This window comes from Mus pahari, chromosome 8 (assembly GCF_900095145.1).
Source record: "Mus pahari chromosome 8, PAHARI_EIJ_v1.1, whole genome shotgun sequence".
Taxonomy (NCBI): Eukaryota; Metazoa; Chordata; class Mammalia; order Rodentia; family Muridae; genus Mus; species Mus pahari.
The window spans coordinates 58,174,239-58,198,705 of NC_034597.1; the positions used below are offsets into that span (position 1 = coordinate 58,174,239).

A 24,467-nucleotide genomic window follows, 5' to 3' on the forward strand; every position below is an offset into this window, starting at 1 on the left:
TGCCCAAGCTCACTTTGCAACTCCGCGGTGTGGAAGTTCATACAGCCACTGAACCGGTGTCAATCTGAATGGAGGAATGCGCAGCCAGTGCCTGGCACCCCAAAACTTCTTGGTGTGCATCTGTCCCTTCCTGATCGTGGCTTCCTGAGAACAATTTGGGACAGTATACACGGCCTTTCTGCATAGGTTTCTGGAAGTGGCGGAAACCAGGCCAGTTTATTCAAGCGTGGGCCCCAAGGCAAGGTCTTGTCTAGTCTAGACACTCAGCAGCCGAGATGCTGAATCCCAGTGTTAAGAGTAGAAGCTGCCAGTCACCTGTGTCCTGTCGCATACCCTAGGCATTCCTGCGCTGCCAGCGAGCCCAGTGCAGATGACACCAGGGCTCCGAACGTCGCTGTTATAGCTGTTGCCACCGCTGGTATTGTTGCCCCTCCTTACCTTTCTGTACTTTGGCTGGGCCCTGTCTTCCGGACTTTTTGCAATCGCTCTGAATGAGCGAGTGGGGAAAAAATAAAGCGCACTTCTAAAGCATATTTCTTTGCGCTTGCTACCAAGGAGGTATGAGAGAAGCAGAGGATGGCTGAGGAAGGCGGTGTTGAGGAATACTTTTCTGTGGCTTCCACAAGTGTTAGACTCCTTCGGTTCATTTACGGTAAACACTTCCCAGTTGACTTGGGCACCATACCGGTGAGCCTATACAGTTTTCTATCCTGTAATCTTAGTATTTCGGTAGATTCTTGACTCTGTTTCATCGTGTTAAAAACAAATCAAAATCGTACCCAAGTCTAATCGAACTGTCCTTGAAGGAGATTCCTTGGTATGGACATGCGAGATATTTATCATGAAACCATAAATGAAGTAATTTCTTTGCTCTCCCCTCTCTGGGGAATTCACACTTATGTACTGTACAAATCTAGTTTCTGGAGGAAGAAAAAAAATGCCCAGCTTGCAATTTGGTGTGGGAGTCAGTGAAATCAGAGTTTTTAATATAAAAATCATTTAGAGATTGTGGATTAAATACTCAGTAGGGCTCTGAGATAGAGCAGAGCCATTTGTTGCTAGTTGGGCAAATAAAAGTCCGGTTTAAATAAAAACAAAAACGAGTAAAGGAAAAGTGCTTGTCCAAAGATTGGTTATGGAGACCAAACCTTTTAAATTTACATAGCTCATACTAGCTGTCCCGGTACTCAGGAAGGGTCCAGATCTGTGCTCTGGGCTGCACAGAGGCAGACACACGAGTGTGTGTGTATGTGTGTGTGTGGGGGGGAGAATTGCGGGGTGAGGGGTGTGTTATGACGCTTGGTGGGCATACCGCAAACCTCCGACTTAGAGAAGGGCCCCAGCGCACAGGATGTCAGGGCTGGTAAATTCTGGTCCAACCGGGCCTTAAAACCAATTTTGGCCTGAACATATTGTATTAAGCTGCAGTACAACACGAACAAGGGGGAGGGGGAATCCAAACCTGGACTCTGGTATTTTAGAAGGGTGAACAAAAGCGGTGATAATGTGTAAGATGGGGTCCCAAACCACTTCCCCAGTTTGTGTAACTAGATGGTCGTGAAAAATAGTAATACTGTGAGTTCTGGATTTTTCTCGAGGATGGACCGCGAGACTCCCCAGTCCTTGGCGGAGGAAGGCTTGGTACTCTGCCTGGCTTTGAGGCTGTGAGTGGGGGAGGGTATAGGGGGGCATAGCTCTTCCAGCCTGGTCCCAGTCCCAGACCGGGCGTCGTTTGTGTTTCAGGTTCCTAATGGAGGGTTATTCTCACGTAGCTGGAGGCGAAGGAGATGGGAGCAACCCTCTGGGAGCCACGATTGCGCGCTGCAGCCACTAGCACCGCTTCTTTGGCGCCGGTGGTCAATTCTTCCGCCACCCCTTCCTAAGACCTTGACAAACGTAATCAAAGCCAAGGCGGTTGGCAGAATGGCTCTCGGCGCGCACAAGCGCTACAGCTTAGGGCACAAGGCCGACTGCTCCTCTATACTCGGTCTGGAACTTCATCTATGCTTACAAGGAACTTCTGGACTTTTGGGCTCGCCACCCTTGGGACCCCAAGCGGCCGGTCCGCAGGCTGTCCCCAGTGTCCAGAGGGGCCGCAGGGGCAGGTGGGGTTTCTCAGTGCAGACCACTAAGAGCCAAGCGTCCCACTAAGTTCTAGAGATAAGGCACCCACACACTCTCCCAGCAGGGCATCGCCACTCTGAACTTGTCACTGGGGAGGAGGGAGGTGAGACCACTGACAGAGTATGCTTCGGAGAAGGCAGCAGGGAGCAAGGAGAAAGGAACAATTCATTCGCTTCCTGAGGGGTATAATTTGGGCGGCAGCTGTTACTGGTGAGAAAAGAGGCGTCAGCGACCTTGGCTCTGCCCTTTAACCTGGAGCCTCTAGGGGCTGGAGGGCCCGGGCTAGGCCGGAGCCCATTGCTGCCCCGCAGCCCCTCAGGCTCTCGGCATCTTTCGCGAACATTTTCGAGGTGGAGCTGATCAAAGTCTCCTTGGGGAGGTTAAAACAAAACTAAACAAAAGCCAGCCATTTCATCCACACGTCAGAGGGCTCATCGGCTGGTCCACACTCTTCACCGGGGAACCTGAGGCCTTGCCCAGCTGGGAACACGGCCGGGACAAGAAAGAAGGACAAGGGATTAGTTAAATTCAGCAGACTTTCAAAAACAAAACAAAACAAAACAAAAAACGAGCAGGCCCAGTTCGAAGACTCTGGGTAGTTAGTTTTTCCTGGGGTCGCAATTATCCGTAAAGTCTTGTGTAACCGGACTGCGCAGCTGAAAACGCAGAGGTGGATCTTATCTCGACCAGTTTCTCCCCCACCCTCCCTCTTTTGTTGGACAACTGCCTTATGCAACTAGGCCTCTTATTTTCTTACACCCAACTGTACCACAAGCCACCCTGCCTCCCTTTTAAGCCTGGAGTTAAAGGCCTGGAGTTAGGGTACACCGTCAACGCGACTCCAGCCCCCCCTTCCTCCACCCCCTCCCCAGTCTGTGCAAAGAGAGCCCCAGCCAGCTTTCAAGTCAGTCTCTACTGTAACAGAGACCAAATCTTCTGGAGTACCATCCCGCCTGCGCAGTCTGTAGTCGCCGTTTGCCCCTGAGGTGAAGTGACGTGCTCAGGTCCCTTTTCTATGGAGACTCGCAGTGTCTGAAAGCGCAGGCTTCCAGTTCGCTCGCCGGGCCAACGTGCACCCCGGGCGCTGTGTCCTCTAGCGGCGAACTCTCGCAGCTCGTCTGTGAGCGCTCACCTACAGCTAGGGGGTCCGGTCAGGAGTCAATTGACACTCAACCTGAGCCCTGAGCCGGGAGGAAAGTCTCCCGACTGTAATGATGCTGAGAGGCTCGGGTGCAGTCGCTCGAACCGTGGCGCAGCTGATTGTCTCCTCCACGGCAGATGGTCTTTGAGCACAGATTTGCATTCATTGTCTTCAAATCTGTTTTCGCGCTGGCGTTCTAGATTTCAACAGCAGATCCACGCGCAGATCAGAATACAAAAAGAGAAGCAAGAAAATAACACCCAGCCAGGAGGATTTTTTTTAATAGGCACCTCCAGCCGTCTAGGGTTTCAGCTATTTTGTGGAGCCTCGGCTTCCCGACCACCAACCTTCGCGATCCCAGAGCTCGACGGACAAAGTTTCCAGGACTTCTTCACAGACGCCTCGTGTCTCCAACGCAGGGTTCCTCGGCCTTAAGGGATTGGGGAGGGGAGATTTTTAAAAGGGGGGAGGATTCGAAACTTCATCCCACAGTTCTCAGCCAGTCACGCTGTCAGCAACCTCTCCTATCTGCAAAGGTGCGTGCTCCCGCCCTCCCTGGGCTGTTTTCCTTAGCTCCTCCACCATTTCAGTTTATTTATTTAAACTGCACTTGAGCCTCATTCGTCCACACTCCGCTCTCTCCTTCCTTCATCTCTTCTCTCCTTCTAACACTTGTGGCCTTCGCACGAAATGATTGCTTCCCTGGAACTCTCTGAGACTTGGTAGACCGGTTCAGAAAGATGGATGCCCTGGGGGTAGAGTTTGCGAAAAGCATAAATACAGGTGGTCACAGGTCCAAACCCCGGGAATGAATCTGTAGGGTCCCCCGCAGGCGACAAAAACCTGCACCTAGAGGCAAATCCGCGCAGGCTTCCTGCTCCTGCGATCGGAAAGAACCATCATGTTCCTAACTCTCAGAGTCCTGCTACTCTGTTTTAGTTAAGGATTTGGGGACCCCCCTTTCCCACTCAGGCCAAACACTCGGGGCCCTGGTCGGGACTCGGTGCTTGTGGCTTGCTGTAGCCTTTCACCTCCCGGACTTCGGGCAACGCAAAGCTTGGCGAACGCTGCGGGAGGACGTCCGCCCGGCTTGCCCAGAGCCGGCCAATCCCGGGCGTCCATGCAAATGAGGCTCCTTATCGGGCCTGGGCTCCGCCTCCCGCGGCCTGGGTTGTAGTAACCATTCATGGGGCCCGCGCGCTGCAGCAGCCCGGCTCTGCGGCGCTCTCAGCCACCGCCTCCTCCCCGCTCCGGGTCTTCCCCTTCCTCTTACAACTGATCCTGTTGGGGATTTTTTTTTCCTATATCGGAACGGTGGGGAGGAGCAGGGAGGGGGGAACAAGGAGGAAGGGGAGAGATCAGGCAGCTATCTATCTCCTCCTGTTTTTCCCAGAACAGGTGATGCTTCCAAATTGTGGCCACTTTCTGGAGAACGTTGTGCAGCTGGAAGGATGCGGGCGACCTAGAGTGGAAGCCCCGAGGCGGCAGATCTGAAGCCACTGAGGATAAAAAACGCAAACTTTGCATTGTGCGTGGAGGAAAGGGCTGGCTATTTCTTTCCAAGAGGGCCCCCAAACTTCGGCCCTTGCCGCCTTTCTCGGATTGCTTTTGGAGAACACCATTTGCTGGCAGCGTTGGAGAGTGAGGACGGTGTGGTCGTAAAGTCACTTTTAAGGCGACAGTAGAGGACCAGAATTTTTAAATGTTTGGGATTCAAGATACGCTAGGAAGAGGACCAGCTCTTAAAGACAAGTCGCTGGGTGCCGAGATGGATTCGGTCAGGTCCTGGGTCCGGAATGTCGGCGTGGTGGACGCCAATGTCGCGGCTCAGAGGTAATGAGACTGGAGCCGTTGTGCTCTGAAAGTCTCTGGTTGTGTCTGTCTCCCCGAGTTCCTCTTTCCACTGCGCGCTCTCTCTTTCTCTCTGTCCCTGTCTCTCCTCCCTGGCGGTGCGCACTGGGGCTCTCCCTGGGCGGGCAGGTCGCTGCGACTAGGGGAACTCTTTTCCCCCAGCAGTCGACACTGTAGTTTCTGAACTACCGAGGTCATGGGTGTTTCTCCCACAGTCCGTTCTTTGGTGACAAAAAAAAAATTATTAAAAGTAGCATTCAAGCTCACATCGCGGCGTTTACTCCTGAACTCTAGCGGAGTGGCGCGCGAAGATCCGAGCTGGCGGCCGGCGCAGCGGCAGAGCCGGCTTTCCGGTCACTCCTAGGTTCCCCCACGCTTCCTGCGAGCGCCTCTCCTCCAGCATCATTCAGGATGGCTTGGAGACTCGGGGAGCCCAGCGGCCAGATGGTGGCGGCGGCGAGAGGATCCGGAGAGGCCTGAGGGGCTGCAGGGAAGGCAAGGCGGCCGGGAACTCTAGGAAAAGGGGACAAGCAAGCGAGTCCTGGGTGAGGGAGAGTGGGACAGACAAACCGAAGAGACTGAGGATGGACCGAAGCACAGGAGAAGTCGGGGAAGAGGAGAAAATGGAGATCCGTTGCCTGAGCCGCAGAGAAGAGAAGCCTCCAGTTTTGCGGGTTCCTCAAGTTGATTTTGTTTCCAAATCTTCGCGTGTACGGATAGTTAAGACTTGTCGAGGGTTCCATCCCACGAAGACATTCCAGTCCCGCTTCTCACTGTCGCTACTGAACTGAGATTCGTGGCCTTCGTGGCCAGTTTTCAAGAGGCAGCTCCTTTACCCTCTCCAGAAGCCCACAAACTTCTTCCACGACTCTCGACTCTCCCTCTGCGCTCTGCGGTCTGCGCCAACCTCCTTAAATCTGGACTTCACGTTGAGAATTGACCCCTTTTGCAGACAGGCCACATCTCCGGGTGTCCCGGGTAGAGCGAACTGGCTGCCACCCTTCAAGGAGTGACAGCAAAGGCCGCAAACCGGATGCCTGAAGTGGCAGCTGCAGTACCCGATTGCCACTCCTCCAGAGCCGAATGCTCAGTTGTCTCCGAAGCAGATGGTACTTCGCGGAGGCCGTGGCTCTCGAAAGCGGTCTGTGTGCTCGCTCCGGCGGTGACAAGCCAAGGAACCAAGACACTTTCCTCAGATCCGCTCCTTAGCCGGCGCTTAATGATATTTCCCTCCTGTCTTCCCGTCCGAAATAAAATGCACTTTATTAAAGTTTGAAACAGCAGTCTGTGGTGGTCTAGCCAAAATTATACACTTTTTAAAAAAGTGACTGCGACCGTGCCTAGCACAAGAATCCAGAAGACCTCAGGGCCACCAGGCTGCCCTCACCATCTGTCACTTCGCCGGCTCTACAAGGTTTTCAGTCAAATGTGGCACAATCAGAGACAGGTATATAGGGAGGTCCTGTGGACGCATCCAAGGCTCCGGGTCCAGCTTTATAGAGTCAGGGAATTGGAGAAAACACTGGAGCGCGGATCGCCCGGGGTTTCTGGCCAGGGCGCTGCTTGTCTCTTAACATTCCGACTTCTTCACATGGAGTGGTTCTTGGGGGTGAAGGTCCTCAGTAGCGAGTCCTTGAGTCCTCGACCCTGACTGTGGGGGATTTTGCATTGACGCTGTCATGGATGCAAATTTCGGTAGAGTAAGGCAAATCGTGAGGACAGAGGCTTGGACTCCAGGCTTCCTATCTTGTAGTCTGTGGTCCAGAATTTCATTAGCCAGGAGTTAAAGGGGGTCACTTGTTCAAATGCAAAAGAACCCTATCTCCTTAAATCTGTGTCACAGCTTTGAGTTTTGGGGGGCAGGCACCTGGGGTTTAGCAGCGCTTCTTAGGACTTCGGCCGGCAGCTCTGGTCTTTCTATTCTACTAAAAGAGCCTTCTGGTGACAGGATTCTGGGCGGCTGTATAACGGAACGGGGTGGTGGAAGCAAGGTGCTTATTGCAACCCCTCTGAGAGAGTGTGATTCTTAATCGGAAATGAGAAAGGCCCTGCAGGTTTCTGGTTTTGAGTCCCTTGGCCCTTCTGCAACGTCGTTTGGGCACGTTAGTCACTGCCTAACACCCAGTCTTTCTCTCTTTCCCCCTGGTCCTGTTTCTCTCTCCCAACACTTCCTGTGCAGCGGAGTTGCCCTGTCCCGGGCCCATTTTGAAAAGCAACCTCCTTCAAACTTGAGGAAATCCAACTTCTTTCATTTTGTCCTGGCGCTCTACGACAGGCAGGGACAGCCGGTGGAGATTGAGCGCACGGCCTTCGTGGACTTTGTGGAGAACGACAAAGTAAGCGGACCCCTGAACACCTCCCCACCCCAAGCCCGCACTAAGGATTCCATCTGTCACTTGCGACACTCTCCCGCTAGCATCAGGGATGATAAATTGAGGTGTCTCACCCTTAGCTTCTAACTCAGTGGATTTCCCCCCCACCCCCGCACCTCAATGGGCCCCAACTCTGAACCAGGCGTTTGCGGCTGTGCGCCCTAACCTTGGGGTCAGTATTAGCGGCAGGGCATAGATTGACCTCGCAGAAAAAAGTTCTTTAGACCTAGTTTTAAAAGTATACCCAACGCTGTCGCTGCCAGTCTCCAGTTTTTCTTAAAACTATTATTATTATTATTATTATTATTATTTTCCCTGGGCAGCGAGAAAGAGGGCAGGGGTGTAGGTGGGTGGACTCAGTTTTATGTAGGAACTTGGGGCCAGCCTTCTATGGCTTGCTTACTCTCCCAGCGACTGAGCACCTCCCTTGAACTCAAACCCTAATTTGAGAGCTACGTTTGATCCTCAATGAAGGGTTGTTTACCTAAACCAATATGTGCTGGGCCCATTGGCTGTGCAAAGAAAGGGAAACCTGGGGTGGCTAGTTGCCAAGCCCCTGAGCTCTGGAAATGGTCATTCCCGGTTTGTTCCCCACCCCTCCCCAAAGGCGGCTAATATTGCCCTTTCTAAAGGACAGGCAGGTTTACCCTTTTTTGTAGAGAGTAGCCTGGGAGCTCAAGGACAGATAGACTGGGTGGGGACTGCTTAAAGACAGCTTTGGTGCTGGCATTGGGCATTGGGCATCGGTGGCTGGAGGCAGGAGTACCCTTAGGAAATTTTTAAAAGAGAGACAGGGCCGGTGAAGGTCAAGCGGTTGTAGGCCTTGACAAATTTCCCAAGATGGCCAATGGTGGGAAATGCTCCTTGCCCATTGATCTGGGTCTGGACCCGGGTTGTGTGGGGCACGGAAAAGTTCAGGAGTGAAGGGCTTCTGTCTTTACAGGAGCAAGGCAATGAGAAGACCAACAATGGCACTCATTACAAGTTACAGCTTCTTTACAGCAACGGTAAGTGGCTTGGGGGGCAGGCACTGGTCCTCAGGCAGCCAGGTCTAGTAGCTGCTGTGTCTGCCTCCTACTGTGCTTGGGAGGGTAGAAGGCTAGTGAGTGCAGGCCTGTGGGGACTCTCTCTCTCTCTCTCTCTCTCTCTCTCTCTCTCTCTCTCTCTCTCTCTCTGTGTGTGTGTGTGTGTGTGTGTGTGTGTGTGTGTGTGTGTGTGTGTGTGTGAGCCTTGATCCTGGATGGCAGTTGAGGGGTGTCTCCCTTCATGTCAATTCCATCTAGGTGTTTGTGACTCCCGGGCAGGGAAAGTGTTGGGGTGGGTGTGAGAGGGTCTTGGCCATCCTTGCCAACTGCCTGTCCCCTCCCGTGCAGGTGTCCGCACAGAGCAGGACCTCTATGTCAGGCTCATCGACTCTGTCACCAAACAGGTGAGACCTAAGGGAGCCTACTGCAGACTTCCCACTTCCCCTGAGTTGTCCTGTTGTCTGGTGACCTCTGCCCCTTGCATGATTTGCAGCAGGGGATTCACACTTCTCTTTACCTCAAGTCCACTCTGGGGGACCCCCCCTCTCCCTATTCTGGTGGCCCTGTTTCATGTGCTATGGGGAAATTCTGGGTGTTGGGAGGTGACAAATGAAGGGCTGAAGACAGCAAACAGTTATTGAAGATTCAGTTTGCTGGAGAATTCCTCTTTGCTAAGAACTAAGGGCAAACTACTTCTTCGGCTGTATTAACTAGGCAAAGACTCCGGTTGGTTCTGTGCCGCGGGAGAGGGAGAGGAGGAAGCTCTCTTCACGGCCAGTGAGAGGGAACCGATTTAGGGCTTGTTCTAAAGTCTCCACCCTGTCCATGTCTCCTTTCTGACAGCCCATAGCCTACGAGGGGCAGAATAAGAATCCCGAAATGTGCAGAGTTCTGCTGACACATGAGGTGATGTGCAGGTAAGAGGCATCTTTTCCTTGTGCTCGACTGGAAAGCTAGGGAGTCCTGGGGCTGAGTTGCCAAGGGAACCTGGTAGATGGGAACCTGAGCTGATCTGGAGCTCAGAAAACCCTCCTAGTCTTTAAGGCTTAGAACTGGGAAAGGGAACCCAGAGAGTGGATTGCATCCACCCGATTTCCCAGAGTTTCTTCCACGGGATGAGAAATCTCAGCTTCTGCTTAGGTGTTGGGCCAGGCTTCAGGTTGAATTTGAGACGAGGGCTCGCACCAGTCTCTGTTACTGCTTGACCTGCTTAGGGTAGATTTCTGAGGGTGCCACTTGTTGAGCCCTGGGTACCACCAGAGGGCTGGGAGGCCTATTCCCAGGCACTGCCCAGGTCCTAGGCCTCTCTGTCCTCGGTGAGATACCTGGGCTTTTCATCCCCTGCTGGTAAAGTGACTTCTCCTTCTGTAAGATTTCACAGCAGGGTCACATCTTAGGCCAAGAAGGAATTGTGGGGCAGAAAATCTTTTCGGGTGGGAGAGGACAGGGAACGAATAGGCGCACAGGGAGAAACCCGTGCTTGGGACATCTGAGATTCCAGGAAAGGTGGATTCAGAGGATCACACTATGAAAGGCACAGTCTATTGGAGTTCTTGGCTTTCCCACCTGCCCTCCAGAGCCCAGTCCATTCTATTTTGAGCCGTGTACATTGTCCCCTTTCTTCTACTTAAACAGAAGAAAATAGATGGTGATGGTGGTGTAGGGAATTCACGCTCACATTAAATCTTTCAACTAATGTTTTGGGAGTGCCCGGTGCGTGCTGTCTAGCGCATAGGGTGTTAATACCATAAACGGAACATACCGAGGAAGGACTCATTTCAGGAGGAAGTGGCAAAGTCTGTTTTGTATACGCACTCTCTCCACAGTTTGACTGGAGGAAAAGCCTTGGTTTTCTTGCAGTCCTTCTCTCATTCTGAGCAGCCTGGGGATAACTGCAGGACACCTGACTTAGTAGAGTTGCTCCTTAGGTAGCTCTCTCAAGGCACCCTCCTCCCCAAACCTCTTAACCCAGCCAGTAAGGAGCCATAACAACCTGACATGCTTATTCAGGAAAGTCTGGAAAAGCCTGGGGCTCGAGTAGGTCCTCCATTACCCCAGAGCTCTTGTCAGGTCTGGTCAGAATGAAAACCCTGTTCTAAGATGTCCTTCTCGGTAAGAGGTAGTATCCAGACTCCGCAGGCACAGCACTTTGATTTGGTTGGCTAGTCAGAAGATTCCTTCTGTCACTACCTGTTAAGTATCTTTGGAGAGACAGTCTTAAAAGATAAGAAAGGCCCAAGTAGTCCACCATCTATGACGCCTCCCCATCACTTTAAATATTACTCAGAACACCGCATGCAGCAGTAGTTAAGGATGACATTTTTATTTTTTTTAAGCCTAATCAAATCCTCCTCATTTTATGCTGTTTAAATAGCAGCATCAATTTTTAAAGCCTCTAGTTTAGTCTGCATTAGTAACACAATATACAAATTTAATGTACTGTAACTTCTCCGCAGTGGAGAGCCAGGAAGATGAACTCATACTTTCTCTCTAGATTCTCAAACAAATATTAATGATAGGTGAATAAATGATCCATTGGATGGGTTACTGTCTGTAGTATATGCGTGCATGCATGTTTGTGTGGTGTATGTGTGTGTGTGTGTGTGTCTGGGCATGTGTGTGTATGAGTGCATCTGGGTGGATATATCTGTGTGTGTTTATGTGTGTGTCCGTGTATATCTGTGCATGTATGTGTTTATGTGTGTGTATCTGTGCGCATGTGTATCTGTATGTATGTGTATCTGTGTATGTCTGTGTATGTGTCTGTGTGTGTATCTGTGCATGTGTGTATATGTGTGTGTGTGCTGGAAGATGAGAGACATGTGACTCCACAGGCATAAGGGAACTTCTCACTAGTCAAAAAAGGCTGATTCTCTTGGAAGGGGAAAAGTTCCTTCTCCTTCATTTGAACAGTCAGTCACAGCTGTCAGTGGTGGAGTATGAATGAGGTGCCCAGTTCTTCAGTGACCAATTAGTACACATAGTTCCTTTGCATGGTCTTGTCTGGTGTACCTGGGCACTTCCGGAAATGGTTTGCTATTCTGTATTCATTAGTAAAAGGTTCATTAATTGTCTTTAGCTTTGGTGGTGGGGATGGTGTGTGTGTGTGTGTGTGTGTGTGTGTGTGTGTGTGTGTGTGTGACTCTGTGTATGTCTGTGTGACAAAACAAAGGGGCAAAATTCTTCTCTTTAGGAATAATTTTTTCTTGCTTCCCCAGTGATCTCCGACCCTCTCTTCGCTGCGTTAGTTCATTTCACCAATTATTAGCAAGGAGATATCTAGGTGTTATGTTGCTGCCTGCCACCCCTGCGCCCTCAATGCTCAGAGGGTTAAAAGATATTATAATTTGAACAGAAGTCGTCTCTAGGCCTACAGCTGGCTAATAACAGAGTTGTATTGAGCGTGAGCAAACCCCACAGCTGTGACTTTTCGCCACAAGGCGCAGGCTAGACAGGGCCCTAATCAGATGGGCCAGCCGGGCAGTGGGGCCAGTGTCTTTATCGGCCAGATGGTGTGAATTTAGACACTTTTGTTATGCAATCGCAGGGAGGAGTTGGGGAGAAGAAAACAAAACAAAAGCCACCATGCTGTGAGCTTATTTGAGTTTGAAATTAGAGACAGATTTTTGAAAGTTGAGGGTTGAATTTTAAAAACGAGTTTGGGAGGGTAAAGGACACATTAGCTTTTCTTGGGCTGGAGTTTGGCTGACTAGACATCCTCAGACTGAGACCAGGGTGTTTTTTTTTTTTTTTTTTCTCCTTCCCCAGTCATCTTTTCATCTTTCTCTCATTTTCCCCTTTCCTGAAAAAAAAATTTTTTTTTTCAGGTAAGATTCAGAATTGTGATAAAAATTTCTCAGACCCAATATCTCCACTCCCCCAAGCCTTTGTTTTTCTTTTTCCCCTCTTCAAAGATTCCATAGGGAGGAGAGGCCTTGTGAGCAACTTGAGAGTGTTTTAAGCAGAAGGTACCCCAAATAAATTGTAGAATTAACTAAACCAAGCCTAAGCAGACAGGGACACAGAGCTTTCACTTTCACACGTGAGAAAAAGAAACCCCACAAACCCTCAGGGTGCTTGGTAGTTTTAACATATTGAAGTTCAGCCTTTTATTTATTTATTTATTTATTTATTTGTTTATTTATTTATTTATTGTCATTGCCAGTTAAAAGCAAAACAAAATGTTGGGCAGTGGTGGCACACACCTTTAATCCCAGCACTGGGACAGGCAGAGGCAGGCAGATCTCTGTGAGTTTGAGGCCAGCCTGGTCTACAGAGTGAGGTCCAAGACAGCCAGGGCTACACAGAGAAACCCTGTCTCAAAACAAACAAACAAACAAAAAATAAAAAAAACAAAAAACCAAATCAAACCAAACAAAAAATTTCTTCTCAGGAACTTCAGACCGAGGAACCTGTCTGTTGAAGTATAACCCTAAGAGCTTTGAAACTAACGTAGGTAAACCTGAGTTGGTCATTCAGACCTTGTCCAGAGAGAAAAGAAAAAGGGATAATGTCACCTGAGTAATTCAGGGACTCAGTTCCTGAGTGCCAGCTCCCCACAATGTCCGGGACCGTGGGCTTCTATGTCTTAGGTTTCTTGCTTCTCTTGGTTGTTAGGAATGCTAAGACTGACTACCACTTAAGAATCAAACTAAACACAACCAGACCAGGTTAGTGAGAGCTCCCTTTAAAACCAAATCAAACCGAAAACTGGAAAGGGAATTTAACTGAGAGACCCAGAGAATTGTAAGGAACATTCAAATGGGGCATTATAACCAGCTCCTATTCTGTTTATATTTTTGCTATTGGAGTTTAGTGCCCCAGTGAATGTCTCCGTATCTCTTCTCTGCTGGGTGTTGATATTAGAGGTGATATTTTAATACATTCCTATTGGAAGTAAAGGCTCAGTTTCTCTGCATTTCGGTCCCTGCCTGACTCCCTCACGTTACCCCACCCTGACACAAGGCGCGCCCTCCCCTCCCACTATAGAGAAAATCCCCATGGAAAGCAGCTGAAATTTTGCAAACTTACAGGCCTCCTCCTCAGAATCGTTCCTCCCCAAGCTAAACAGATTGGCACATTCTAAGGGCATATGTGATTGTAATTAAATTGTACCAGTGCTGTGCACATTGTGGGACTAGGCCGACAAGCTGGTGATGTCAAAGGACAGTCTAGCTTTGGAGGTCTCTAGCTGGCTAGTGTGGGGGGCGGTGTTTGAAAGTGTGGTGCTGGCCAAAGTCACTTCACCCAGTCAGCAGATGTGAACACATTGACAGAAAGACGACTCCAGTTATGACGACGGGAAAGGTGGGAGCCGGAAACACGGTAGATGGGGAGTTTGCAGGGAATGCAAAGGCTTTGGAGGCTGGAGTAGAACTGGCTCCTGTTTTCTATGGTGTTCATATTGGGATGAACTGAAAATTTAAAAGTTAAGAGCTAATATAATGTCAAAGGTCAAATATTATTTTGGAAGGCCCCACTGGCAATCAGGAAAGTTGAGATTATTTTTATTATTTACTAATTCATTGTATGTCTTAGAGCTGCCTCATGCTCATTGGGAGGGCAGGTGTCATTGTCTCTCAAGGGTCTTTTACACTCTGAGGGTGGTAAGGTTGCCTACCAATGAAGCTGTATATCTCTGGCGAGAGAGGAGTTTCAAACGTTTGTAAATATTCATTTTTTTTTTTTTTTAAAAGATGGCTGGAGAGATGGCTCAGCAGTTCAGAACACTTGCCACTCTTGTAGAGGACCCAGGTCCAATTCCTAATCACCTGTAACTAAAGTTCTTGGGGACTCAACATTCTTTTCTGCCCTCTCTAAGCACCAGGCACACATGTGGAACACATACCGGCAGGCAAACGACTCATATTTGTAAAGTTGAATAAATAAAATCTAAATATATATATATATATATATATATATATATATGTATGTATAGGCAGCAAACACCTTTAATCCAGTACTTGGGAGGCCAAGCCAGGCTGATCTTTGTGAGTTTGACACCAGCCTGGTCTACAGAACAAATTCTAGGACAGCCAGAACTGTTCAGGGAAAACCTAGTATTGAAAAACAAAACAGGTGGTGCAGTGGTGGTGCACGCCTTTAATTCCAGCACTTGGGAGGCAGAGGAAGGCGGATTTCTGAGTTCAAGGACAGCCTGGTCTACAGAGTGAGTTCAAGGACAGCCAGGGCTATACAGAGAAACCCTGCCTCAAAAACCAAAAAATCACCGCCACTATCACCAATAACAACTTCTTTTTCACCTGTATTTTGTTTCTATATATGTGTGTATGTGATACGCATGCCTGGTGTCCTATTACTGTGAAAAGACATTGGATCTTCTGTAGCAGAAGTTACAGACGTTGTGAGCCACCACGTGGTGCTGGGAATACAATCTGGGTCGTCTAGAAGAGCTTTTAACTGAGGAGCCATCTCTCCAGCCTTTACATTTGTTTGTGTGTATTCAATCCTGTGGAGGATCAGAGGGAGAATGGGTGGGCTGCAGAGGGTCACTGAGCAGATCCCTGGGCTGGGGCAGGTTTTGGGGTACCTCATTGCCATATGGGTCTTCTTTCTGTTTCTCTTTGTACTGTTATAATTTGCATGAACTCTCTCGCATCACTTCACCCTCATCAGCTTTAACCTAGAAGCCTCTCTAGAGATAATCAACCCCAATGCTTTCTGGAGAAGGAAGAGGAACTCAGAGGGATTCAGGATAATGGACCGAGTTCATGTGGTTAGTTAGTGATGGGTTAGATGTCAGACCTCTTATTCCTGGTCCAGCAGTTTCTCAGGGGTGGCACCCTAGGTCTGAGCTTCACAGAAGCCATGGCACGACAGCCATCACATGCAGATAGTTATTAGGAACATGTATTAGGTAGCTCTGGGACTGGAGAGATGGCTCAGCAGTTAAGAACACTGGCTGCTCTTCTAGAAGTCCTGAGTTCAATTCCTGGTAATGATATGGTAGCTCGTGTATTAGATAGCTCCGACTTGTAGGTATGGCTGTGATTTTCTTATGAGATATGCCATGGCTACAGGCTAAATCAGCCATACTTGATAGTGAGTGTTCAAGAGTCTGTGGTCTGATGAGCAGCACCTGGGGATTTGTGTACCAGGTTGGCCACCTCACTGTCTGTTTACTTTGAACAGATACTTTTGGGCTGGCGTGTTGCTTCCTCAGGGCCATTTGGAGCTTTTTCTCATTGTTGTAGTTGCTCTGTATTCATTCTCTCTCTCTCTCTCTCTCTCTCTCTCTCTCTCTCTCTCTCTCTCTCTCTCTCCTCCCTCCCTCCCTCCCTCCCTCCTTTCTTCCCACCCTTCTCTTTTTCTTCCTCCTTTCCTCAACATTTCTCTGTCTGTCTGTCTACCAGACTCTCTACATTACAGAGGGGGGCACTTTGGGAGGCAGAGACTTTAAGACTGGAACCTGGATACATTCAAGTCCATTTTCTGCTTTGATGGAATTGTTAGCTACTCTTCTCCAATTCTGTGGTTTATTTCCTTCCTATTTTAAAATGTATAACATTCTTTTTTATATGTTCATTTTTTATAAAATGTATAAATTTTATTATGCATAAAATTTAAAATGTATAAATTTGTATTATATATTTTATTATAAAATGTATACATTTTAAAATGCATAAACTCTTGTCTTTCTCTTTGGAGAATGGCAATAAGTGGATAAATAAATGCTTAGAAAGGATACCAAGTTCTCCAGAGAAAGCTGGCAGGCCAGTAAGGTTTACAATAACCCAGGCAGCTATTTTTGGTCTATTTTCTACATTCTTGCACCTTTTCTTTCTTTAAATATTTATTGGGATACAAAGACCTGAAATACACTTTCATAGAAATCGTCATACATCAGCCTGGAAGTGACCTTGTAGACCTTAAAATCCAAACATCTGTGGTTAAGTTCCAGATCTGGCTCTCTGGAAAGCTGAGCTCTGGCAGCCTGGAGAGCAGAGAATCTGAGTGAGTTTCCCGGCTTCAGATTGAGGGTTTGAAAAATAAATAGAACATTGTTGCAAAGTGTGCTGTGGTGCAGCTCAGGGTTCGCGAGGCTACCTTGGCCGTTTCCGGGTGTTCTTACGCTGTAGGCTTGTGGAGCCTTTATGGTTTAACGGGGTTTCTCTCACCATCTTGATTCCTTCCTGTTCTATAGTCGATGCTGTGAGAAGAAGAGCTGCGGGAACCGGAACGAGACCCCGTCAGACCCGGTCATCATCGACAGGTAGGGGAACACCTTCTGCTCTTCAGTTTCTTTCTTTCCTGAGTCTCCACTCTGAGGACTGATCCTGGAGGACTCTGCTGTAAGCTTGGCTTTGTATGTTCTACAAGGCACGAAGCTCCTGCAGCCAGGATTTCCTCCTGTTGGCGATGTCTCTGGAAAGAAGTCAGGGCCTTCCTTTTGTTATTCTTTATTCACTCTCTTATTTAATCTTCGGTGTTTGCGATGTCACTTTAACAACCCAGGTTGTGCTTAAATGTATGCTTATCCTGCCTCAGTCTCCCAGGTGCTGGGGTACAGACTTGTGCCGGGACCATCCTTTCAGCAGGTGAACCTTTAAGTCACTAGCAGATTTATTTGTGTGTCTCATAACATATGTGGATGACAGAGGATGGTGAGGTCTTTGTGCAACCCCAGCCCCTCTGGCAGGTATGGCCAATCATTTCTCTGGAGGAATCAGTACACCCCAACCTCAGTGACATTTTTTAAAACCATCTTTTATGGCTTCTGCTGGACTTGGAAGTCTGTCATCTCAGGTAACCATGTACAGGCTCCTGACAAATTTGCTCTTGTACCGAGGAAGAGTCCTTCCTAACACACAGGACCATAGTCTGGGGTCTACGCTGTGATCAGAGTGAGATAGATTCTCTGGGACAAGATGCTAATTCACTGAAATGTGATTTAGGCGTCCTCAGCTGTCTGTTTTTGTGATTGGAAACAGAACTTACAAACCAACGAAGAAATACCAAATTAACTTCCAGCAATCATGTAATTTTAAAAGAAACCCCATATTCCCATCCCTAATTTTTTCTCTTTCGTTAAAAAACGGGAAGAATTCCCTGTTGTTTCTTTCTGTGGGTTTTCGGGTTTCTAGCCAGGTCCTGAAATGGTTCGGAGAGACCTCCGTCTCCAAAGTTGTTATTCTAATATTCCAGTATATTCTCAGTGGGGAGGAGGAACCTCTGGCACTCTTCCCAGGAAAGTCAGCTTGCTTTCTGCATGGAAAGTATAGCACAGCCATAGGGACTTCTGGACTTGTGAGCCTGTCCTAGCTCTTGACCTTGGCCAATGCACTAAGCATCGCTGTTCATCCATAGGAAAGTGATGGCTGCTGGGGATGCTGCCTGCTGCTGTAGACTGCAGGAGAGGATGGAGATGCTTGGAAGAGGGTAGCAAACAAGTGGAAGTGGTTGTGGGATGTGTATGGGAATTTAATGTGTATTTGCAATTTAAAGGGGGCTGTTTGGAGTGTCTCTGGTATTTATAAAAGTATATATATATATATATATATATATATATATATACCATTGGGAGAACTCTCTGGGGCCATTCATCTTTCTCATTTTATAGATTAAAAATACAAAACAAAACAAAGAAACGGAGCTCCAGAGTGGAGTGGTGTGCACAGTTGGCGTGGCAGAATTGGCATCAGAATATAGTAGATCTTACTGTCAGATTCATGCTCCCCTCAATTCAACAACTGCATTCTCCCAGCCTACTCTCTGTTCTAACCAATGCCTATTGCCTGCTGACCACACAGAATATCATCTCTGCCCTTCCCACAATGCCTTTGGGATCTCTGGGAACTGGAAGCATATGCAAGTGCCTAGACACAAGTCTTGCCCTTTGGAGTGTGTACACAAGCTCACTGATCTTCATCTAGTCTTTGTGGTGTGTGTGTGTGTGTGCGTGTGTATATGTGTGTGTGTCCAATGGTGTGCTTCCACAGTGCTTGTGTGACATTTAGAGAACAACCTTGGATTGTGGTCTTTGATTTCTACCTTGTTCAAGATAGGGACTCTTCTTATTCATTGCCCTTTCCATAGGCTAGCTGGCCCACCAGCGTCTGAGCAGTGTACTGTTTCAGCCTCCCATTTCCCCGTATGGGGCGCCAGTATCACAGACACTAGTGCTACTGAGTCTGGCTTTTTTGTGGGTTCTAGGGATCCAAACAAGAGTTCTCAGACCTGTGCTATAAGCACTCCCCCCACTTTGCCCAGCTCTCATCTACTTTCCCCCACTAACTTCAGTGCCTCTTTCAGGAAGGATACCTAGTTTCATGACTCTTCTATCTCTTCTGGGGATAAATATCCCATAAGCCAGTTTTAGAAATGCTTGCAGACCTGTATGTGCCAACTCACCCTTGCATCTTACAAGCACACATCCCACCGATTCTGCTTTGCAGTCGCTTTTACTTTCAATGCTGTTAGTAAAATGCATTCCTGGATAAAGCTAAACGTGCTCTCAGAAATACATAGTAAAAGTACCAAAGAATGGGCGTGGGGGTGGGCGTGGGAGGGGAGGTTGCTGCACGTCTTTAATTTAATCGCAGCCCTCAGGAGGCAGAGGCAGGAGAATCTCTGTCAGTTTGAGGCAGCCTGGGATACAGAGTTTCAGGACAGCCAAGGCTACCACAGAGAAACTCTGATTTGAAAAACAAAACAAAGAAAACCAACCAACCAAATAGCAACAGAGAAAGCAGTCTTTAAAAAAATTATATGTACTTTGTCTGTGTGGGGATTTGTACACATGAGTGCAGTTCCCATCAAGGCCAGAAGAGGGTGTTGGGGTGGCTAGAGATGGATGTCAGGAAGTGAACTCTGGTCCTCTGGGAGAGTATAACTTCTTAACCACTTAGCTTTCTCTGCAGCTCCCAGAAGGCAATATTCTTTCTTCTGTGGAGACAAAAGAGTTTCATATTAGGTGTCTTCATGGTTGTGTTAGAATGTTTCACATTTTTCTAAGATGGTAGAAATTGTGTCCTTACAAATATAATGTGAGGTGGCTTTTGTTTTAACCATTATGTACGCATCCAAAGAGCCTGGCGAAGTCTCTGAGTCACCTGAAATAGGTGCTACTTCCAAACATTGCACATGTACACATGGAAACACACAAACAGAACAGTGCTATACGTTTGCTTAACGCCAGGTCTTAGGAGAACTGATTTTATTACGAACAATTATAAACATATGTATTTGCACGTCTTCCTTATTGTAGAGTCCTTTTCTGAAGACACGGCTTCCTAACCAGAACCTTATCTCGCGGCTCTCAAACGTCTCTTGGGTATAACCTCCATTTTAAGGTCTTGCCTTCATTTTAAGAAGTGAGAAGGCATGTAGTCAGGTTTGTTGGGTGGGAAGGTGGGTGGAGCTTGTATCGTCCAGCAGTTTGGTTTGCCTGTACATATGGTCCTTGGGTTCAATGGCTGCCAGCGCGAAGGTGTCGCATTCCCTTACCGCACACCAAATGGGTGCAAAGCAGTTGATTTCAGCTTTCCTCTGAGGAAATGTCCAGGTCTTTCCTTTGCCCTTGTTCCCATACTACCGGCTAATTATCTCACCCTTTGCACCCAGCCTCGCCAGATGCAGTTAATTTACACCTCTCTCTTTGAGTCTCCTCACAGCGCAGGCGCAGGCGCAGGCGCAGGCGCATCCCCACTTTCTCCACTCCAGCTCAAGGGAAGACAACTTACTCCCTTGGATTTGTAAATGTTCATGGAAGGGGGAGGCACAAGCATGATTCTCCAACGTTCCATCCCCTTTCAAGGATTCCTTTTGTATGTCTGTATGTATGTCTGTATGTATGTCTGTATGCATGTATGTATTGCCTTGGTGACTGCAACACTGCAGTGAAAGGATACGGGTGCATCTATTCTTTCCCTCTATGGAATAACGAAATGGGAGGCAGAAAACATCATAGATATGCCCATCAGCAATGGCCAATTAGAGTCTTTGGTCAGGGTGAGGTAAACGGCAAACAGCACTCCTACATGACACAAGGGATTCCAGGCTGCAACCAAACAACTGCGTTGCCCAAGGAGCCCCTGTGATCTCATCTTAGCAACGGCTTAGTTTCTAACAGACTGCTCCAAATTCGAAAAGCAGTGTTCAACATTGTGTGAACCCTTAATTGATAGTTAGCATTTACAGTAGGGGATCCTTACCAGGAACTTAGTTTTCTGTGTACCAAGACTTAGCTCCAAATGTAAGAGTTGTATCCTGCTAAATGTCTCTCTACCTTGATGGCTCGCTCTAGAAACATACACCTACTTTGTGTGTGTTTATAGGATTTTTTTTATTATTTTATTTTATGTGCATGAATGTTTTATCTATATGCATGTCTGGGCACTATGTCAGTGCAATGTCTTGGAGGTCAAAAGAAGGTGCTGACCCCCTTGGAACTGGGGTTACAGATATTTGTCAGCCACTATGTGGGTGCTGGGAATTGAACCTGTGTCCTCTGGAAGAGCAGTTAGTTTGTTTAACCACTCAGCTGTTTCTGCAGCTCCTTTCAGGTCAGGGTTTCTCTCTGTGGCCCTAGCTGTCCAGGAACTCACATTGTAGACCAGGCCATCCTTGAACTCACAGATCTACCAGCCTCTGCCTCCTGAGTGCTGGAGTTAAAGGTGTATGCCACCGCCACCTGGATCTATTTTCTTATTCTTAGTTTGTATTTTCAGCGTGCTTTTGTGAAGTTTTGGGTAACTATTCCTTCCTCCAGAAAGCTCAGGCCAGGAAGAATTACAAGGATTTGCAAAGACACTGAAAAGTCACATGAAGAGAGGGGCTCAGATTCACCCATTTTTTCAGTACAAAAATGCAAAGTTCTTCTCTGGGAAAGTACAAACCATGACAGATGTATTGCTTATTTTATGTTGCTGACCCGATAGAGCTCTGTTTTGATGAGGAGTTGTAGGAGGTCCAACAAGGTGGAGAAGGAGTGGAATGGGTCAGCGTTGTCGCAGCAGGAGCCAGAAGAAGTGGCTTAGTAAATGGCTTGGACCAGGAAGAAGAGGGTCTTCAGCCAGAAGTGGGCAGAGCTGTTTTCCTTAAGCCTGTAGCCCGCAAGGCCCCATGACACAGACTCAAAACAGCACCACCATTTGGTAACCAAGTGTTTCATGTTTCATGTTCAAACAGTAACAATGACACAATCCCCCTCTGTGGTCTTTGGCTTCTTTTGGCCAAGAAGTCTTGTCTGGTAAATAGAAATGGCTTCCATTTTGTAGTTCCGAGGGAAGCTCTAACTCAGCTTTGGTGCCGGAGTCTGGCTGCTCTTTAAACTCGATCTTCTGTCCGGAAGTTTCTGTTGCCTGATCACTGAGCCGCGGGGTTGGATCATAGTTTGTTCACAGGAAGAAAAATGTAGGGACAGGCTCATAATTAGATTGGTGTGACTTTCACCCTTTAACATTTCAGCATCATGTCGTCATCGGCAGAGTAGTTCCCATCCAGGAACCTCATAACTGCGAGACTTCTTTTTGAATCTTTACAATATTGATTGATGATTGATTGATCATGTGAGTCTGCACATCCTTCAGTGCATGTGTAGTGGTCAGAAGACAACATGAAGGAGTTAGTTCTCTCCTTCTATGAAGTAGGTTCTGGGGCTGGAACTCAGTTCACCAGGTTTGGAAGGAAGTACCCTTCCCCTGGGAGAATGAATGTCTATAGGAGGAGCCTCCCCATAGGTGACCATGGGGAGGTATGAAAAGAACATGCCCAACCCATTTCTCACACACGAACAGAGCAGTCTTGCCTGAGGATTCTATTCTCACATATGTCTGATCCCCCTATCCCTCCCCACTCAGGAGAATCTTTTCAAGTATTGATGTGTTTTTATTTTCTTTTTTCTTTTTCTTTTTCTTTTTCAAGAAGCCAAATGAGCAATGGAATGGCTATGATTCAGAAAGTTTCCTCAAACAATATCTGGAGTTCAATTGCCCACAGGGACTTTTTGAGATGTTTTCTCTTTGTCAGAGCCTTTTTTTTTTTGTATGTTTATTTAAGTGGTAGTAAAATATATGTAACGTGACATTTATCATCTTGACCACAGTGAGGCTATCGGTTTAGTCAGGCGCGTTGCCATGCTAGTTGTCACTGCTCTCCATCCATAGAGCACTGTCTATCCTTTTGAAACTGGAACTATGTGCCTATTAAACAACTCCCTATTCCTTCCTATTCACCCTCCCCCCTGCCCCGTATCTACCTGTCTATATCCTGAATCACAGATAATGGACTTGCTCATCCTTTGTTCTTCTGTGACTGGCTTGTTTCACTTAGCACAGCATCTTCAAGGCATCTCCACATTGCAGTGTGTGTGCAAGTTCGTGTGTGATGTGAGGATACATGCATGTGGAGACCAGAAGTTGAAAGCCAGTATCTCCCTTCACCTCTCTCTACCTTATTTTTTGAGATAAGGCATCTCACTGATCACCTAGACTGGTTGACCAGCAAGTCCTAGTGATCCACCTGTCTCTGCCTCCTTAGTGCTAGGCTTGTGGACACATGCTGCCTGCTGTGTGGTTTTTTACATGGATTCTGGGGAATCTTCACCCAGGTCCTCGTGCCTGCCCAGCAAGTACTTTATTGACTGAGTTGTTTCCAGAGACCCTATTTAAATGACATTTTCTTCATTTCCGGCTATCATCTTGATAGGCATTCTTACCAGGGCCTGTTAGCTGGATGACAGTGACCTCATCCGCTCTCCCCCCAGTTCCTAGAACAACTGCTTCCCATCTCTGACTGCCCTGTAGACTACTAGACTACCTTCCTCCCGAGAATCACAGCTTAGATTCCCGGGCTGTTGCTCTCTTTCTCCTCTCTTGAGCGTGTCACCCACAGCCTGGAGCTTCTTAAGGGATAGAAGCATGCAGAGTCACTTTGGGATTGAAGCCCTAAGTGTTTGGCTTTGTCATCCTGGATGGACAGGGAGCTCTTTCCCTTATCAAAGGCATAGATGTAATCCTATTTATTTGTATTTCTGATTTGTGGTGTAGTCCCCGCTTCCCCTTTTATTACGGAGTCTGTACTCAGGTCATCTTTGGACTTGAGCTCCACGAGAGATATCTGCAAAGCCGCTGAGGCTGGTGTTCAGGCTGGGACCAAACCGCCCTGTTCCCTGGAAAAGAGCAAGTCAGATAGTTGAGAGACATTTTCCTCCAACAACTAATGTTTAGCTAACATTTAATTGGCACTCATTGTGTGCTGGTCATTATGCTAACCGACTTGTGGTAATTAAATAGCTCTAGTAGTTGCTTAAAAAAAAAAACTCCATTATGCGTGTGGGGGTGTAGATCAGTCTCAAGGAGTTGGGGGTCAGTTGGTTAAGGTTATGAGTTTCAGCAGTGAAATCAGATTTTACTCCATCAGGTAGTTTTGGATTTAAAGCCGTTTGGTACTGTAGGGGGAAATGCCCAGAATTCAGAGCCAAGGAAAGCGGGGAGACTTGGGAGCATGACAAGTCAGGCCCCCTGATGGGAGCAGTGGGCAGGGAGCAGGAAGCAGGGGTACCTGCAGGGGTTGCTGGCCTCTGCAGTGCTAGCTGAGACTGTGTAAGTCACATTCACCTGAGGGAGAGATAGAATGGAGCTCTGTCTGTCCTCACTGTGGCGACCTAGATCAGGATTTGGGCTCCTACTAACCATTGGTGTGACATTACAGAGACCATGAGCCACCTCTCAGCCTCAGTTTCCCTCTTCGTAAGAAGAGTGGCACTGGATTAGTAGTCTAATTTCCATGGTTGTACTAAGCCCAGAAGTAAGTTCCAGATGTGACAGTCTGTGCTCATCAGTGATGCTTAAAGCTACTGACTTCTGGGAAGACACCCATCTCCACAGTTGGGGCACCTAGCTAATACTGTTAAGAGGCCACAAAAGCCTGGTCTTGGGGCTACTTCTCTCTCTCTCTCTCTCTCTCTCTCTCTCTCTCTCTCTCTCTCTCTCT

At 47.9% G+C, this 24,467-nt stretch overlaps 1 protein-coding gene across 2 annotated transcripts in view; it reads left to right on the plus strand.

Annotated features, from left to right (window-relative positions):
* Nucleotides 1–3,139: 3,139 nt before the first annotated feature.
* Nucleotides 3,140–24,467, plus strand: part of Ebf2 (EBF transcription factor 2) — a 199,103-nt gene continuing 177,775 nt past the window's right edge. The window contains exons 1-7 of one of the 2 annotated variants that reach the window (XM_021202912.1): nt 3,140–3,801; nt 4,664–5,098; nt 7,296–7,452; nt 8,432–8,495; nt 8,862–8,917; nt 9,357–9,430; nt 16,678–16,746. In XM_021202912.1, the coding sequence (XP_021058571.1) occupies nt 4,968–5,098; nt 7,296–7,452; nt 8,432–8,495; nt 8,862–8,917; nt 9,357–9,430; nt 16,678–16,746 (551 nt within the window). In that variant the 5' untranslated portion in view covers nt 3,140–3,801; nt 4,664–4,967. Of the gene's footprint in view, nt 3,802–4,481; nt 5,099–7,295; nt 7,453–8,431; nt 8,496–8,861; nt 8,918–9,356; nt 9,431–16,677; nt 16,747–24,467 lie in introns of those variants that run through there. The other variant, XM_029541613.1, reaches the window with a different exon arrangement.